Source organism: Cyanistes caeruleus, chromosome 15 (genome assembly GCF_971803275.1).
Source record: "Cyanistes caeruleus chromosome 15, bCyaCae1.hap1.1, whole genome shotgun sequence".
In the NCBI taxonomy this organism is placed as follows: Eukaryota; Metazoa; Chordata; class Aves; order Passeriformes; family Paridae; genus Cyanistes; species Cyanistes caeruleus.
This window is the reverse complement of record NC_141715.1, coordinates 15,671,768-15,690,252: the sequence shown is the minus strand read 5'-3', so window position 1 is coordinate 15,690,252 and position 18,485 is coordinate 15,671,768. Positions and strand designations below refer to the sequence as shown.

The 18,485-nt window shown below is 52.0% G+C and overlaps 1 protein-coding gene across 1 annotated transcript; it reads right to left on the bottom strand.

The window, feature by feature from the left end:
- Positions 1-7,933: 7,933 nt before the first annotated feature.
- ZMAT2 (zinc finger matrin-type 2) lies at positions 7,934-18,480 on the bottom strand. Its single transcript, XM_086851941.1, has 6 exons — positions 18,373-18,480; positions 14,439-14,532; positions 13,848-13,971; positions 12,723-12,796; positions 10,825-10,970; positions 7,934-9,373 (listed from the first exon to the last, which is right to left on the bottom strand). The coding sequence occupies exons 1-6, from the start codon at positions 18,388-18,390 to the stop codon at positions 9,230-9,232; spliced, it is 600 nt and encodes a 199-aa protein (XP_086708067.1). The 5' UTR covers positions 18,391-18,480; the 3' UTR covers positions 7,934-9,229.
- Between the last annotated feature and the right edge of the window lie 5 nt (positions 18,481-18,485).

The following is an 18,485-nucleotide window of genomic DNA, read 5'->3' as shown; positions in this document are numbered from 1 at the left end:
TTGGTCCCTGGGAGTGCAGCGAGACCCACGCGGGACGTGCCGCTCTCGTGGGGTCGCCGGCCGGGGAGGAGGGCGGGCAGGGGAGAGCAGGTGGAAGGCGCGGAGCCCTCGGGGCACGCGTGGGCTCGGGCCGCTCACGGGTGGAATCGGGACGGCTCCCGGTAAGTGAAGCCCAGCCTGCATTGGCAGCGCCGGTCACTGCCAGCCTGTCCCCCGCGCCATCTCCCACGCCAAGACCACCCCTGGCGGCGTCGTTGTCACCCCCACCCCGATCTGTTTCTTCCTAATCCCTCTCCAATCCCCGATTTGCGCCCCCCCTGCCCGCCACCCCCTCCTCCTCCTCCTCCTTCCATCACCGCCCAGCCCTCCCGGGGCTGAGACCCCGGAGGTGGGATGGAGCGGGTGGCGCTCCTCCGGGAGCCCCCTCGAGTGCTGCTCAGGCCACAGGGGGATGGAGGGTGGGGGTGAGACGGGACACAGAAATTTTCGGGGGTCTTATTTCAGTCCCTCCAGTCCTTCCTCCGTCTCCGACCAAACGCATTCTGCAAAATCATTGGAGCGGCTCTGGTCCTATTGTTTGATTTAGAGTAAAATATTCACCACCACCTCCTGCTCCCGCAGGTGCACCGGCAGGATCCGAGCTCCCCCCACTCCCTGCCCGGTCCTTCCCACCCTCAGCTCTGTTTGGTAATGCACCCCCCACCCCTGCACATCTTCCTCGCTGCATCCTTGAAGCAGGGGGGAACCGTGTCATGTCCCCCCTTGCTTCCCTCCCCTAAGGGAGATCAGAGGATAGCCCCATCCTGTTCCTTTTCCTCATCTCCCCAGACCTTGTAGTCTCTTCTAGCTTCCTTCCCAGACCCCACGATTCCAGGGGACCAAGGTCAAGAGGGGTGGGGGGGGTGGGAGGGGTTAGGGAGAACAGGTTTGTTCCAAGGATCCCTTTCTTGAAGGAAATAGCTCAGGCTGGGGGTGCTGCAGAGAGGTGAGGAATCCAAAGAAGAGCTTTTTTTGGGGGGGGAACATAGCAGAGGAGGGTGAGCAGCAGGATGGGGAGGATGGAATGGGGACAGTGCACCACTAACACCCCACTTCATACCCTGTAGATTTTAGGGCCCCTCTTGTGGTGCAGAAGAGTGTTCAGCTGCCAGCCCTGTTCTCTCAGGATGGGGGATCAGGATGCAACTAGGAGCTCATTTGTGGAAAATGCTGGAAGCTAGAAGGTGGTACGTCTCTCTGAGATGTCTTGGCACAGGCAGGAGGGTGGCCAGTTGCCTCAGGTCAGCACTGATGTGCCTTGGCAAGGCCAACCAGAGAGATCAGGGTGGGACGTAGCAGGAGATGCCGCAGGTTGAGCTGCCTTGGAAAAGTCATGCAGAGAGCAAAGAACTGGGGGACAAGCATCACTCAGCTGCCTGTGGGCACTAAACCTTCCCCAGCCACCACTGTCACTCCATTTTCCTGCCTGCTGCGTTCTGGGGCAGCAGAAGGGGCTGCAAGAAACGCTGTCCCTGCCAGACCACACAGCCCTTCCCCCAGCTCCCCAGGGCGCCCGTCTGCCCAGCCGTGCATGTGGCTTCGCTGCTCCCTTCTCGCTCCAAGCGGGAGCAGTTATAGTTTGTGCTGCCCAGGAGGGCAAACACAGTGGAAGGGGGGGATCTCCTGGTGGGAATGAGAGCAGCCCTGGCCCTGCAGCTGGGAAGTCACTCCAGGGTTGTTTCTGTAGGGTCAGGTGCTGGGGATTCGGTCTGTGAAACCACAATGTCTCTGCAGCAGGATGCCCTGACCAGTGCTCCTTCTGCTCCAAGGCTTTGCTTCCTGCCTTCCCTTGGGAGGAAAAGCCATGCCCTGAAGGGGATGGTGGCAGTCTTGGCGTGTTTATCAGGGCTGGTGCGCACTCTGCTTGCCCTTGTGTGCTGGGATGTAAGATATGACACGTGCCCATCTCCTTTCAGAAGTGCACAGGGACAGGATGAAAAGTAGGGACAAGAGCTGGAGAAAGGAAATTCTTTATTAAAGAAAAAATCTTCACCATGAAGGTATCACAGGGACCAGAATGGGGCAGAGATTGTCATCCTGGAGATCCTCCTGAGCTGCCAAATCTAGCTCTGAGAACGGATGCCCCAGAGTCCTCCAGATGTCCCAACAGAAAAAAAAAACCCTTGTGAACTTGGAAAGTCCCAGTCACTGAGCAGAGGTGAGCAGATCACCAAGGCAAGGGGAAAAGCTGCCCAGAGAGCCCAGATTTCCAGAGCACAGGTCCCAGGTTTGTCAGGAGCCACTTCTCTTCACAGACACCATGCCCAGGGTTGGATGGAGCAATGAAGGATGTCAGGACTCTATTCCTGCTTGTCCATGGGCTTAGCTCTGCAAGGTGTTGGAGTTGATCATCACCTTCCTCTTCCTCTGCAGAGGTGCAGGAAGAACTTTTGCATCAGGCATGATGTGTTCATGAAGTTCCAGGGGGTTTGCAGATGAGCAGATGTCACTGAGGTGACCAACTCAAGGCTCACTACTGGTAGAAGGCACTTGGCTCTCTTGACCAGCCACACATAAAGACAACTCCCCCAACCCCTTCACCTGGGTCAGATGGAAACTGAAACAGGCTCAGCTCCAAGCGGACCCTCTGTAGCTGTCACCTCCTTTGGGGCATTTTCAGGACAGGGACCCCAGTCCTGCTCAGCCTCTGAGGGAGGCAGTTCTGGTTCCCTGTAGGACACAAACTTCAATGGCAGCTCAGGAGGCCAAGTGTCCCCTCCTGCTCTGGATGGAGGGGGAATTTCTTGCAAACCCAAGCTTGCCAAAGAAGCTACTCTCATGGCTGGTGTCCTGTTCCACTTGAAGTAAGAGACTTGGGACCCAAAGCAAAGGAAGGGGAGTGTCCCCATTATCCTGAGAGCTGGGACTACTCATTTTGCTGTGGGCATCCTCTTAGAGTGTCTCCCGAAAATGTCCTGAGGGAATGTCTCCTTCGTGCTGGGAAGGATGAAGGAACAGTGAGCAGGTGGGCAATGGTGTGATGATTGCCTGGGGGAAGAGCAGAAGCTCTGTGAGAGAGCAGGGGACACCTCTCCTCTGTCAGGCACCAGCGTGACTGGTATTGGAATATTATGCACAACATTTGTGCCTGAAGTTCTGAAAGGTCAAAAAACTGATTTAAGTCTTGGAACAATACCTTATGTGGAACTTTCTGAACTCTGTGGAGAAAGAAACCTGAGGAGAAATGATGGTAGGGCCAGGGAGGTGTTACCAGGAGGAAATGATTTGGACAGTTAGAAGGAATGCAGAGCCTTGGCTTGAGCCTGTCAGCTTGGTGTATTGGGCAGTGAGAAAGGACCAAGCTGTCAGGACTTTTGAAGGTGTCTGTCTCTTTTGGTGTCCACAGATCCATGTGGAACAAAAGACTCCCAAGTTCCCCAGTGTATCATGATAAAGTGAGAAGATTGGGCCTGGGAAGAGTGATTCTGATTGATCCCACCTCCTCCACCAGAGAAACCACTGCAACCTTTCCAATGATGTTGAAGCTGGGACCCCAGCGAGGAGACCAAGGGGCAAAAGTTGGAGTGTATGTTTCCTCTCCCCACAGACATCTTGCATCAACACCCAAACAAAAACTGTGCCTGCAGTTCATGTTGAAGTCCCACATCCCTGGGGTAGGTTGGTGGTTTCAGAAGGGAAAGGCATGAAGAGGCATGTTCTCCTTTGTCCCCATTTCTAAAATTCTCATTCTTCCAGTTCTGGACAGATATGGGGATGTTTCCTGCCTCCCTGTCCCTGCTTTGACTTCATTTTTCTGTCTCCATTCCCAGGATAGGGACCATCTCTACCATCCCACTCTCCCCTGGCCAGTGCCAGGGACTGTGTCTCCCTGAGACACACCCCACCATCCCCATCTTCTCCAGGGAGCATTGCAGATCCTCCAGGCCTCCCTTTTCTCCCCCACCAGCCCTACTTCTTTCCTCTCTGTCTGAGAGATCAGTCATCGAGGGTGTCAACGCACACGCACCCGACTCCCCCGGGAGGATGGGGAGCTGGAAGCTGGGGGTGGTGTTCTGCTGCGAGAAGGCAAAGCTGCCATCAGCAGCTGCTTTGATCTGGAGACAATTACAGACGAGTGTAGGACCCTGCTCCACTCAGCCAATAAATAATGGAATTTGTGTGTTGACACAGACAGATTTCCCCCAAACTGTCAGAGAAGGGGAGACTGAGTGAGTGAACGGGAGCCCGAGAGGCTGGAGGGAAAGGGAGAGAAGCAGGAAGGGGAAGGAATGAAGTGGGCCTGTGGGGAAACAGGGAGAAGGGGAAAAAAAAGAAGTTTGGGAAGGCAACATTGATGAGGGGGAGCTGGGCAGGGAGGAGAAGGAGCCTAAGGAACACATATTTGTAGAGGGGAAGGAAAATCAAGACAGGAACTGTGGGTGGAAAGGAGGGGGGGGGGAGTGCTGCATACGCAGCTGGAAGCAGAGGGAAAAAAAATCTGAAGGTGGAAAAGAAAGAGAAGGAGGAACAAAGGCATGGCAGTGTCCCCGGGGCTCCCCGGCTGCCTGGCAGATCACACGCTCTCCGAGCAGGGACCATATTCCCGCAGCCCTCCGCAGAGCGGCCCTGACCCCCCCGAGGCGCTCAGCACTGCGGAGCTGGCGATGGGGAGGCACGCATGAGTTGGTGAAATGGTGCCACTGGTGTGCAGCCAACAGCAGAAATTTGCTCTGAGATCACAAGTCCCTGAAAAACCTCCTGTGGATGCCCTGTCCCCATGCTCCCCCTGCTCCTCCCCATCTCCCTCTCTCTGCTCCCTCTCCAGCCTGGAGCTGTTTGTTCTCTGGCTGGTGATGGTTTTGTACTTCACTTACGACAAAGCAAAACCTCCCTTGAGCTCAGGAGCCCCACACCGAGTTCAGCAGAAACCATCCATCCAGCAACTCTCCAACCTGGCTGCAGCAACAGACCTGACAGGGATGGGGGAGACACTGGGGTTATCTTCTTCCCCCCAGTTTGGAGCACTCAAGAGCCCCATTTGTTCCCTCTTGGACCCATCTGTGCCCTGAGCTGGCTCAGCCCCAGAAATTGACTGTGTGGAGTATGGCCCAGCTTGCCAAGGTCTCCAGGCCAAGCACCACTTCACTGTGGATGTCCCTGGCTCCCAGCTTGATCCTTTTTGCAAAAGCTGGCAACCAAGTTTCCCATCCAAGCTCCAGATGGGAAGCAAATACCTCCCAGCCCAGGGATTCTCTCCTCTACAAATCTTCACCTTGCCCTATCTCTGCCTTCCACCCTTTCCTCAGCCAATGCCCAGAGAAGCTGTGGCTGCTCCATGCCTGGAAGTGTTCAAGGCCAGGTTTGACAGGGCTTGGAGAAGCCTGGTCTAGTGGAAGGTGTCCCTGCCCATGACAGGGTTCTGGAACTGGCTGATCTTCAAGGTCCCTTCCAATCCAAACCATTCCAGGATCCAATGATTCCTATTCTCTTTTTCAGCAACCCCAGCTCTAATCAGGGATTGAACCTTTGCCCTTGCACAGATCACATTCTCCCCTGGGGACACCTTATTTCCCCCACACAAGGAAGGCAGGACAGGATACAGACCGGGCCAGGCATTGACTGATCCTGGTGTCTCTCAAGACACAAGGTCTCCACAGATGGGAGGGGGCAGGAATACTGGAATTGTGTGGGGTGGTGTCACAGCACTGATGGGACTGGTGGGAGCGTGGGACACCCAGGAGCCTGCACAGAGCAGGGGTTTGGTGGAACAAACTCCCAGCACCACTGTACCAGGTCAAAGCCAGGCAGGAGGGAGGATTTCCAGGGATATTGCCTATGGATGTTGTTTAGCTTTAACGCTGGCGAATGGCAGGAACGCTTGCCTAACTGGGGCAGCAGTAGCTTGTGGCCTGAGCAGTGGGAGGACTGGAGCTCCTGCCAAGCGCTTAAATCTTGCAGGATGTAAAACTGGTGTAAATTGCTGAAAAAACAGGTCTTTCTGCTAATAAAGTCAAAGGGAATGATTCAGCTAGCCCAGACAGGGTAACACACAGGGTCAGGCTGGGACCCCTTCTCCAGAATCACCTCAGGTCTCTGGTCCCAGTCATTTTACTGGGATAGTGGGAATGCTGCTGCTGCTCCTCTAGTCCCAAGCAGGATGCAGAGGGTGAGTGGAATATGGATCAGCAGGAGAGGGCAGGGCTGAGGAACCGCTGTCCAGAAGCATTCCAGGGTGCCCAGGAAGGAAAGAAAGAAGAGCAGCTGGGTATTTGTGCTCAGCCCCTCCACAAGGTCTCAGCCCCTCATCTCAGGATGAGGCCAGGGAAGATGTCTGGGAGAGAGGAAGTGGAGGTGGCAAGACAGATCTATGGTTTTCTGGAGTCTGCTGTGATGCTCAAGTACTTCTCCAAACACTGCCACCAATATTTAGTAGGATGGAGATGAGGGAGGCCAGCTCAAGCTGAGCACATTCCCCAGCCTTCCTTCCAGGTCCTCCAAGCCACACGTCATGAGGAACTTGCACCTCTGCCTAAGCACTGGGAACAAGCACCAAGCTGGCTCCAGGCACCTCAAAAGCTTTTTCACATTGAAAGCAGGCAGGACATCCCAGCCTGGATGAGCAAACTATACAAAACATCTCTCCTTACTCCAGCAGATCCCAGTTTTAACTGGAAGAGCTGATGAGAACCAGTAGGGACAGAGCACCCTGGCCTTGTTCACTGGTGAGGAGAAGAAGAAAGGGAGCTGCAGAGCTGGGTCTTCTCTCTCTCCAAGAAAAACCCCCAAGTCTTGACCCATATGGGTACATCCAGCACCTTAAATTCAACATGGAGATGGTGAATGCTAACAAGGAGTCATGGAGAACCACTGCTCCAGCACTGGGGGCTGAGAGCCAAGGGTTAACAACTCGCTAAGCAGTGGTGGAAGCAAAGGGTTAACATGGTTGGTACAGGGAATGTTATCTGTCTCTTCTCTAAATATTATTTCCTCCCATGAAACCAGCTTTTCATCCTTGGCTAGAGGCAGCTCCCGCTGCTGGGAATCCAGCAGGAGCTTGTATCTGCTGCCGCACACACCACTGCTCCCAGCAAGCTGCCGAGACAAAGAGCTGCGCTCCCCCGGCGCAAGCAGCCCCAGCATGGGGAGCTGGGGCTGGGGCTTTGGCCCCCAGGGTGCAGGTGGCCTCGGGATGGGCCCGGGGATGACAGGCTTTACACCAAAGAGGAATCTCATTATTGAAAGCACTGCACTGTGGAGGGATTTCCTCCCTGTCCTGCAGGGACCAGGAGCAGCAGGCAGGGACAGGCAGGGCCCAGTGGCAGGAGGCTGTGCAAACCTCATCACCGCCCCAGGAAGGTTTCTGTGGGGCTGCTCATTTCACACCTCGCCCCTTGGGTGTGCCAGGATGGACAAGAACATCAGGATACACCTGATGGAAAGCCAAGACAGCAGTCACTGGCTCCAAGGTCACAAGCTGGAAAAGATGGGGGGGTGCAGGGCAGCCTCTGCCCCCTTCTCAGAAGCGCATTTAGGGGCTGGGTGTCTGCAAAGCTGGTGGCTGGAATAAAATGGCTGCTGCTAAATCTTCTCTGAAACATCCTAAACTTTTAATGTGTATGAAACCACGGCAGCATCCCTTTTGCACCCCGGAGGGCACAACGGCGCGAGCGTCTCCGCTCTCCCATTCAGCCGGAGCCACGTGCTGCAGCCTGAACAGCGCTAGGAACGTGGCTGGAATGAAAGTCTCCCTCCCAGCCCGTGTGCTCAGAGAGCCAAAGTCAAAGGATTGCCAAGTTAAAAGGGTCAAACCTCCAAGGACAGCTGTATCTGACTGGCTATATATCATTTCAATAGCATCTTCAACGGGGATTATAATCTGAATTGAAGCGGAAAGACCTGAGGCAATGAAGCTGTCAGCAGGCTAAGATTAAGGAATTAAAACAGCAGCACAACATTACAGGATTTGTTCTAGATGTATTAGAAAGAGCAGGCTAAACACTGCAGCCTTCCCCAGGCTGGAAATTTCATACGAGCACGGAGAAGGGCAAGCGCAAGGATTTCATCAATATACATAAAAAGAGAGAGGAGAGCGAGACAGAGCTACGAAAACCCAGCCATGCAAAATATAAATCCTAACTGCAGACGGAAATGAGTCACACAAGGTTTGACTGAGGTAAATAAAAGCAGAAATGAAGTGGATTTAGGGGAAGGCAGAGGTGAAAAGACACTGACAGCCAGCAGACAGGAAAAAAATGGCCATTAATATACTAAGGCTGGTAAAACTGGAACACAGCCCAGCCTGTCTTGGACTGCCTGATGGGAATGCAGGTCCCCAGCCCTGAACTCCCCCTTCCATATTCTTACACCCATCTCCAGAATTACTTTAAAAAGTCAAGAATTATGGCAATGATCTGCCTTGGGCAGCTGGGAGCTGAGCCAGGAGAGGAGGGCACACACCTCACCTCTGCCATCACTGGGGTCCCCAGAAGGCCACCCCAGCTCTGTGCTGCTGGGAGACACCAGAAGCTCTTCTCGGTGGGAAACAGAAGCTCTCAAAATAAACAAGGCATCAAACCTCCACCAAAGGGCCCATTAAAACATTCCATTTATTTCTGGCAAATTGTACTCAGCTTTCTCTCACTGGCTCTATCCTACACCAGTCATGGGGAGAAATTTTTCCCCTACCTTAATTATGGGATAAAACACAAAGAAAAGGAGGCAAGTCTCCCTTGCAGATAAAACACACAGGAAAATTTCAGCAACCCAGACTCCATGCAGCCACCAGCCCTGCTCAGCACAAGCCATAAAGATGCACCTCTCACACTGCTTGCTGCGGCACATTTCCTTCATTATGAGCCTAAAAGCAACTGAATCCCTCTCAGCATCTCAAACACAGCTTGGGTGACAAGTAGGGCCTGGTTGACAACTAGATTAATCCTGAACCAGGCCACCTGTGCAGAATGTGCACTTTATTGACAAAAAAAATGTACCCAACAGAGCACTTCCCTGCACACACACGGCCACAGAGCAGCTGAGCAGCCAGATCTAGGACACAGAAGGAGAAGGGAAGCTAATGAGAGGCAGAGCTTGATCTGCAGCACAGGTAGAGCATGGAATCGCTTTTCAACTCTTCCAGCCAACTTCTACTGGGAGATTTACATACAAGTCCTCAATCAAGTCTTTGAAGAGTTATCCAGAGTTCCCTGGGTAAAAACAAAGTGTTTAGAGAAAGAGGAGAGTCCAGAGCTGCTCAGTGGTTCTTTTTGGTTGAGCCAAAACCAGAGAAACCCATCACAGCTGCCATTTCATCATCCTCTTCAAAGGTCAAATCTTCCTCTGCCCGCCTCTTCTTCTCTCTCTGCTTCTCCTTCTTGTAGGCTTTGGCCTTCTCCTCCTGCAGCAAGGGACACAACAGCAAAACAATTTGCACCTCCTGAGAAGGAGTTTTGAGACACCAGGTACTGCACAATTAACACAGATCCTGCCCACAGTAGCCAAGCTGTGCCTGAGGAAGCAAACAGCAGAAATCCTGACCTGCAGCCTTCAAGGACAAAGTTCACCAGTGAATCCAGACCACCCTATTTCCCAGGGCAAGAGCAGAGCCACACACACAAATAGACAAAATGAAGCATTATCAAACCTTCTCTTCTGAGCAAACATCACAAGTTTTGCCTGGAATCAAGGCTGAGACAAGCAGGAGCTGGTTTGAAAGCAGGAGGCCATCCCTTGTCCGATGCTTCATGCCAGTGACTGTGATGCCTGCTGGCTCTCAGCCTGGCAGAGTGACAGCTGCTCACTGGAACAGAAGCTGAAGCTCTGAGCAGCTTTGAGGGGGGCTTTGGCATCAAAGAGTTTGCACTGCTCTAATCAAAGTGTTTTGCTCTGTGAGGATCACAAGCCCTGGAACAGAGCCAGGTTTGTACTGGGTGACACCGAAGCATGGCTTCAGCTCCAAACTTAGCAACTGCTCCCACCATTCTCATCAGTCTGCTGTGCTCCTGAACACAGCCATGCCCTGGAGAAAGCTACACCAGGAGTTGCTACTGATTTCCTTCTTGCCATCCACTGAGTGGCAGCAGCTTTTCAACCAACAGCACTCCCTTTGGTGCTGGGGCACCTCCCTCCTGTTCCCCAAACAGATGGGGCCCAGCAGCACCACAGCCTGTCTGAGAGCAGAGCATGGGGCTGCTCAACACCCCAAAGAGCTCCCCTGTGGTGAAGCAAAGCTCAGGGCTTGGGCAGGGAGACTCAAAAACAGGCAGGAATTTGTAACCTTGGGTTATGTGGCTGCTGATAGAGGAGAAGGACCCACAGAAGCTTCTCAGCTGTCAGAACTTTGTTGGGTCTTCAAATAATTGATTTTCATGTTTACTAACACATACACCCCAGCTTGAGAGAGATCTGCTGTCTTTTATCACCTCCTCGCACATCTTGCACCACAGCACACCATTCACAAAGCCCTTCTACACTCCAAGAGGCCACACAGAAGCAAGTGCCCTGTGGAAGGGGAATCCAGCAATCCTAAGAGCTGTGGAAGGTAATGGATGAAGATGCAGATCCACTACCAACCAGACCACACAACAGGGAGACAAAAAACGGACTTGTGCTGCTCTCAGTGGAACTCTGAACCATCAAAAGTTATTCTCACACAGAAAGAGGGGAAAAGGGTTTCCAGGAACAGGAATACAAACTCTTCAAAAGCAGAAAAACAAACCCCACTCATAGGAGCAGATAAGAAGCCCATGCTACCAACAACACTTGGTAGCATGGAACAAGAGTGGGAACCAGGGTTCATTTCCTCTGAAAAAAAATTTCTTTGCTTCCTCAGTTGCTGCCCAGACTCACCTCCTCACGGAGTTCCTTCATCCTCTCCTCAAAGTCATAATCCTTCTGCTTCTCCTCCATCTTCTTCTTGTTCACCTCAAAGCGTTTCTTCACCTGGTCCAGTGTGGAACGCTCCACCCGCATGGACATGCCCAGATTCCTCTGGTCTGGAGAACAGCAGTGGAATTGGCAGTGTTCAGCAACACTTCAGTGTTCTGCACAAAGTCTCCATCCCTGATCCAAATTTAAACAGCACACCACCACCCTCCAGCTTGTCATCCCCCTCAAAGCACCTTTCAGGGCCCGACTAAGGACTTCTTAGGTTATGGAGGTGGGCTTTAGGGGGATATCATAACCCACACAAGCAGTGGCCACAACAATCCAAACACTGCTTGTAACAAGAACACAGACTATTCTTCAAAGGTTCCTTATTTGGATGCTCCCTGTCATGTTGGTGCTCTGATGCTTCAGGAAATTTAATCTTGGACCAGTGGAATAAAAAAGGGTTGGAGTGTTGAAAAAGAAGCCAGAATAAAACTGACAGGCTGGCATCTCTCAGCTGTGGGCGATGCTAAACAAGACATGAGTGGCACTCAGAGATCCTGATTACACAGGACATTCCTAGCTAAAGCAGAGAATATAAAGTCAGGCCTCTGATTCAGTGGCTCTTCAGAACAGATTCACAGTTTCTCACTTCTGGGTAAGCCTATGCTGATGGAGCTCCCCCAGAAATGTCTCCAACCCACATTCCTGAGTGGATCCAAACAGCCTGTTCACTCCAGCAGTCCTGCACAGGTTTGTCCCACGGATGCAGCAGCACTTGGAAACTTAAACTACACACCAGGAACTAGTAAAAGGGCTGCCAAGAATAAGCAGGTTTGAGCCAGATTTATTGACTGATTTAGAAGTTCCCAGACATACTAAGGTAAAGTGCAACCAACCACTTTCCAAACACAGCTCAACCCTACAACTTATGCCCATCCACACAGCCACACCAGGATTTTTGATTCCAGATTCTCTCATATGAACCTCTTGCTCAACTTCCAGCATTTCAAACAAGGCAGCTTGGCACCTTCCTCTCATTCACATAAATCAAAAGTTTTTAAAACACTGTGTTTTCTTTCCTGAGCTACAGAAAACCAGTCCTTAGGTTTCTTCTGAGCCTCCTGTTCTCAAACAGCCTCGTGTGCAGGTCTGGAGCACACACATCCCTGTCTTTTTGTAAAAGGGTGATTTTCAGACTTCCACAAGGGGCCAAAAACACCTTCATGAGCAGGAACAACATGCAAAGTGTGTCAGTCTGTCCTGCTGCTCCTTTACTTTCTCTACATTCCCCACTCTCTGAACATTCAAGAAGCAATATCCACAGTCAGATCAATGAGGGTATAGTCCTGATCCATACTCTGGAGCTCAGGAATCAGCCGGTTCTGAGCTTTATACTCAACTTCTACAAAGAGAAATTTCTGATCCAAAAATGGGTTACTCCCAGATCTTTTACTTATCTAAGTACTTCTTTACAGATTCAGCACTGTAAAAAGCCTCTCTCCAGATTTACAGAGGAGACATTATGATTTGGGGGGTGGACTAGATGACCTCTGAGAGTCCCTTCCAACCCAAACTATTCTAAAATTTTCTGACCCTGGGTTTCTCACAGCACTGACATGATGGATGGGGAAAATATGTCCACCAAGCAGAGTACACCAATCACTGTTTATTCCATGAAGGGGGTCCAGCACTCTGGAAGGTGTCAGGAGATAGGGGCAGCACCTCCACAGCTCTCATGATGAGCTTCTACATCGTGATCTCCTAAGCTCCCTGATCCATGGATAAGTGTTCAGCCCTCAGATATGGGTGATCACAAAAGGAACAGCCCCTTCAACTCAACCAACCATCCAATGAGGCAAAGAAATGGTCCTTACGTTTTTTGCCATTGATGTGATCCAAGAAGTTGATGGAATCTTTCACCACACAGTCACATACGTTACAGTAATACCTGTCAGGAGAGACAGAAAAAATAAACCCCAAATCATGAGACAAAGCCCAACCCACAGAACGGATATTTGACACAATCTGCATGTCACTGGGGATTCAGGACACTTCTCCAAGACTAGAGGGCCCCAGTGAAGAGCAAGGGCAAGGCTACACCCAATAGACAGGGCTGCCATGGAGGTACTGACCCTTATACCAACACCCCTCTGACATGACAGAAACCAAATTCTGACCTGCTCTGCAAGATACCAGCCACAGCATTTTCCCCTTCTAGTCACACTCCATTGGGTGGGATGGACTTTGTGGCACAGCCTGCCCTCCCCAAGGCAGAGCTGGCCAGCACCCCATGTTTCCACTCCACAGCCTCTCACCTGGCTGCCAGGTAAGTGCTACCATCCCTATCACCTCACAGTACAACTCCCTGATGAACACAGCTGTGCTTTCTGCCCACCTTAAGAGCTGCTGCAGAAGTCCAGCCAGGGGCTGAACTGCCATCCCTGGGTGCTAGTCAGGGCTGCACATCTCCCTGGCACTACTGCCCAGGGACACACAGGGTCACTCCTGAGGTGACACGAACTCAACACATTCTTTTCATGCTTTTGATGGCTTAGGGTGAGCTCAGAACCCTTTAAGACTTTGGTGGAAAATTCACACAATTCACACAATTCACACAAACAGTGGCCAAACACCATTCCTAAGAACAGCATTTGGATGTTTCTCCCATTCCCAGTGCAGACACCCAAATCAGCAGCAGTCCTGGTCTCAGGGCAAGCAGGTCTGGCTAAAGAAACCCAAGCAGGCAGCAGAGATCTCCCTCTGTTGGTCCTACAGGTGGGCAACACTAATACCAAGGAATAATTTCCAAAGGGGCTCAGCCTGCTGGGTCTCATCCACATGTTACCCCAGGAGACACAGTTTAGGTGTAGAAAAATGCAGCCCCATCCCAGGCTCCAAACACAGAAGGACAGCAGCTCCTGGTGCCCTGTGAGGGGTGCCCTGACAGCTTCCCAGTCTAACCAGCATGACTCTGAGACTTCAGTAAGATCACAGCCTACCCTCCCATCTCTGACTGAGGGGTAGTTTTGGTGATGACAATGGTTTTGCCCAGCTTGGATTCCAGGTCCACTTTGTAGTCTCGATGCCGCAGAAGTTCCCTTTTGACAGGCTGAGCTGGTTTGCCTAAAACATAAACAAAAGGTCAAGCTTGACATGCTGGATTTCACATTCCCCTTGGTGCAGAGGTACCTGCTGGGTATCTGGGACTACCTGATCCATGCAGAAAACATACCTTTGTTTTTAAATCAGTACAGGATATAATTTCCTCCTCACTGGTTCCTATTAGAACCAGGTACATACATCTCTGAGGTATCACCAGCTCTGTCTTGAGTCATATTCTGAGATCTTGTTTCCAGAAACTGACTGTTCCCCTCCTTCCCCAAACAAGAGTCAGCCCCTCAAAGGTTCTCAGCAGTTTCTTTAGACCAAAATATACACTCGGTGGCAAACAAAAGAGAAAGGGTAGAAGCAAGCCAGCTCTTTCCCTTTGGGATTTGACTTTTCACTGCTCTCTCCCTCCCAAATTCCAAGGGTTTGGGAGCCTCACTGCCAATCCAGCACAGCTTGCCTGGAGCCAGCACACTACTCACCATCTTTCTTTTCTCTCTCCTCTGTGAGCCGCTTCTCTGCGAGTTTCTCATATTCATCCTTGTCCCACTTCCGGCGGAAGTCCAGGTTCTTAGTCTGGGAGGAAAACAAAGTTCATTAACATTTATTATACAGTCTGATCACCTCTGAGGGGAAAAAGAGGTGGAATCACTTGGCCTTTGAGGCCAGTGCAGTAAATTAGGAGAATTATATCCCCCTGTCCTCTGTTTTCCATCCAGGAATTATGGATGTGGTTTAAGATCATCACTCTCAGCATGCCTCTAGCTACTACTAGAATAATTTCAGAGCACTAAAAGAAGAAATGAGTTGATCTTAACAGCTCCTGAGACAATCATCCAGGCTTTTGCCTTGAAAATCAGATTCAAATTGGATTGAAACTGATGGATCTCAGACCTGGGAAGTGCCCCCTGACAAACACAGCAGTAGGAGTATAGAGGTCCTCAAAACCCCTGTTTTGACTCTTCCAGAAGTCAAAAGAATCCAAGCTGCAAAGCCAGACAAAGAAGCTGTGAAAAAGCCTGAGCTACAGAGAGTGTGATTACACTGCAGGAGAAGGGAAGGCTGTGCCTGTCTGCTCTCAGCAGTGTCTACATGTTGCAGGCATCAAAGTGCCGAGCTTGCCATGAAATTACAGGCACCAGTGCAGGATTTCCAAGTGAGCACATGTACAAGCAAACCAGAACAAGCTCTGAAACCCTCTCTGTCAAGGCAGGGCTTGGAGGTAGCAGGGAAGCACCTGTACAAAATCCACAGGTTTTGCTGTCCTGATCCTGCAGCTTTACATAGGGAAGGGCAGAAACACCTCCAAGGCTTGCTGGCCCTTTGGGAGCTCCACAGAATTATCTGGCAGTGACAGGACACTTTAATAGAATCCTGGAATGGTTTGAGTTGAAAGGACCCTAAAGATCATCTTGTTCCACATCCCCTACCACAGGTAGGGAGACACCTTCCACTATCCCAGGTTGCTCCAAGCTCTGTCCAACCTGGCCTTGAAAACTTCCAGGGATCCAGGGGCAGCCACAGCTTCTCTGGGGAAACCTGTGCTGGGCCTTCACCACTGGCAGAGGGAAGAATTTCTTCCCAGTATCCCATCTAACCCTGCCCTCTGGCAGTGGGAAGCCATTCCCCCTTGTCCTGTCACTCCATGCCCTTGTTCAAAGTTCTCGTCCAGCTCTCCTGGAGCCTCTTTAGGCACTGGAAGGTTCTCCAAGATCTCCCTGGACAGAGATTGGTGTTCAGTCTTCCCTAGGCTGAACATCCCCAGCTCTCTGTCTCCACAGCAGAGGGGCAGCAGCCCTTGGAACACGTCCATGGCCTCCTCTGGGCTCACTCTACCAGGTCCATGTCTTTTCTGTGCTGGAGCCCTAGAGCTGGACATAGCATGTGCATGAAGACAGGCTGAATTCAGATGAAGCTGGAATTGAAGAATACAGGAGGCTTTTTTGGGTGGATTTCTCTCAGTCCCCAGTGCTGAGGGCAGAAGTGATCAGACAAGAATTCCTATTCCACTCACATCCACTCTGACCAACCCAGCTCATCCTCTTCCCAGCATTTTCCCCATCTGCAGCTCAGGCCCCTACACCTGGGATCAGTCACAGTGTCACTCAGCCACTTTTCCTGAATTTCCTGAGCAGATAACCCTGCTTTGGATAGAGCTGCATTTCCCTCAGCGTGGCAGGGAGAGCCTCTCAGTTTCACATTAAAGAAAGGACAAGATGTATTTAAAAACACCTCTGGGGGAGAAGGACCCCCCCCATACACACCCCACCACCTTCTCCGTTCAGCCAAATCAAGAATCCAATCACAATCCAAAGGACACAAATCCCATTTGGAGCTACAGCAGCAGCACAGCCATTTAAAGTTCTCTCCTCTGGCAATCCTTCAAATGGAACGAACAACTACTGATAGGGATGAAAATGCCTTGGGGAGGCGTAGAAAAATTCTCATTTATTCCCAGAGCTTCTTAAGCACTTTAAGGATGTCGTAACAGGTTTTATTAACCACCCTGAGCAAAAGAAAAGAAAATATCACTGAGTGTAAATTAATGTTTGGGGGTATTTTCCAGACTCTCCTGCATGCCAGGCATTATCACAAATTGTAGCTGGTGGGAGCCTGCAGAGGGGGAGGTTTATTAGCTACTTCTCTCTCCTGTTGCAATAAAAGGAAAAGAGTCTTTTGCAGCTCTTTTACCAATCTGCCTCATCCAGGCGTGGGGAAAGAAATTAAACTAAACTGCGTGAAAAGATCTTGGTTCGACAATATTTGAAGGGATGTTTCTGAATTGCTCTGGTGGAGGCAAGGGGGCTGCAAGCCCCCCAGATCTTCATCTCAGAGCTGTTTTGGGTGACAGAGAATATTTCCCAAATTTATAACAATGATTAATAACCGGAAGTGCCCCACAGCCTCCTGTTCCCTCTGGAGATGGACACCAGTGATGAGCCCAGTATCAGCACCAAAACCTGTTAATACACGAGTCTCAAGCCAGGCTCAATCCAACAGGAATTCTCAGCTGGCAGCTGACAATGAGCCTCAGGCCCCACCTCCCTCACAGGCAGACATCCCGATCCTGACCTCTCCCACTTCATGGAATTAATCCTGGAATGGTTTGAATTGGAACCTTGAAGGTCAGCCAGTCCCACGCCCTGCCAAGGGTAGGGACACCTTTCAGTATCACAGGTTGCTCCAAGCCCCATTCAACCTGGCCTTGAACATTTCCAGGGATGGGGCAGCTACAGCTTCTTTGGGCAGTGCCAGTGCCTCACTTCTCAGTAAGTGGCCTCCAGGAGGGTAAGATGGGCCAGAACCCCTCAAAAAACACAGCCCCTGTGCTGCTGACAGCTTTGGGATTTCACTGGAGGTGTTCAAACAGCCTGGCTCTCCAGTCAGGCTACACCTGCAGCATCTACCTTACCTATCCCATTTTAACACTCACAGAATCATTTAGGTTGGAAAAACCCTCCAAAATCATCAAATCCAAGCTGTGACAGATCCCCACCTTATCACTCAGTTCAGAGCACTGAGTGACACATCCAGTCAGTCCCTGAACACCTCCAGGGATGGTGACTCCACCACCTCCCTGGACAGCCCCCTCTGGGAAAAAATTCCTCTGGATTTCCAACCTAAACCTCCCCTACTCCAACTTTTGTGGCTGTTTCATCTCATCCCGTCGCTGATTGTCTGGGAGGAAAGCCCAACCCACACCTAGCTGCACCCTCCTGTCAGGGAGTTGCAGAGATGTTTCTCCATCAGGACAGGAAAAAGGCAAGCCTTTCCCTGGGTAGGGAAGGGAAGGAGCCACCTGCATGAGCCATCACCCAGCCCCTGGAGATGGGCGGGGGTCCCTCCCAGGGGGCTGGAGATGGGTGGGCATCTCCACCCCGAGGCTGAGGCAGCTCAATCTCCTCATACCCGTCTGGGACAGGCGGAGATCTGCCCCCAAGATGTGAGAATAACAAGAGCACTGCGATTGGAAAAGTCCTCTGAGATCATCGAGTCCAACCAATGCCCCAACACCACCATGTGAACTAGACCAGGGCACTGACCGCGTTCTGTCCTGTCTTAAACACCTCCAGGGACGGCGACTGCACGTCTTGGCTGGCGGGTGGGACCGCACTTCCAGCCCTGAAGGTATCGGGGCGTCTCAGGGGAACCCCAACCTCCCACCGCCCACACACAGAGATGTAAAGAGCAGGGATGAGCCCCCTCCCGCCCCACATACACCCGCCGACCGCGGCACCCCCGGCCCCGCCACATCCCTCATCCCGCGGCCTGGCAGCGGCCCCGAGCGCAGCGCGGCGGGGCCGTGTCCCCGGCCCTGCTATGCCCGGTAGGAGCACCGGGGGCGGCCGAGCGGCCGGCAGCCCACACTCCGAGGGTAGCCCACACTCCGAGGGCAGCCCCGGCGGCAGCACCTACCCCGCTGCCCGACGCCATGGCGAGCTGAGGGCACAGCACCGGGAACTGTCGCGCGGCGCCGTAAAGCGCGACCGCCCGCGCAGTCACGTGTCCCGCCGCGGTCACGTGCTCGC

Excerpts from the sequence above, each read along its gene's own strand:
- ZMAT2 (XM_086851941.1), bottom strand. Across the intron at positions 13,972-14,438 it reads GGAGAGAGAAAAGAAAGATG|GCAAACCAGCTCAGCCTGTC; the intron begins GTGAGTAGTGTG and ends TTTATGTTTTAG. Across the intron at positions 10,971-12,722 it reads TCACATCAATGGCAAAAAAC|ACCAGAGGAATCTGGGCATG; the intron begins GTAAGGACCATT and ends GCTGTTCTCCAG.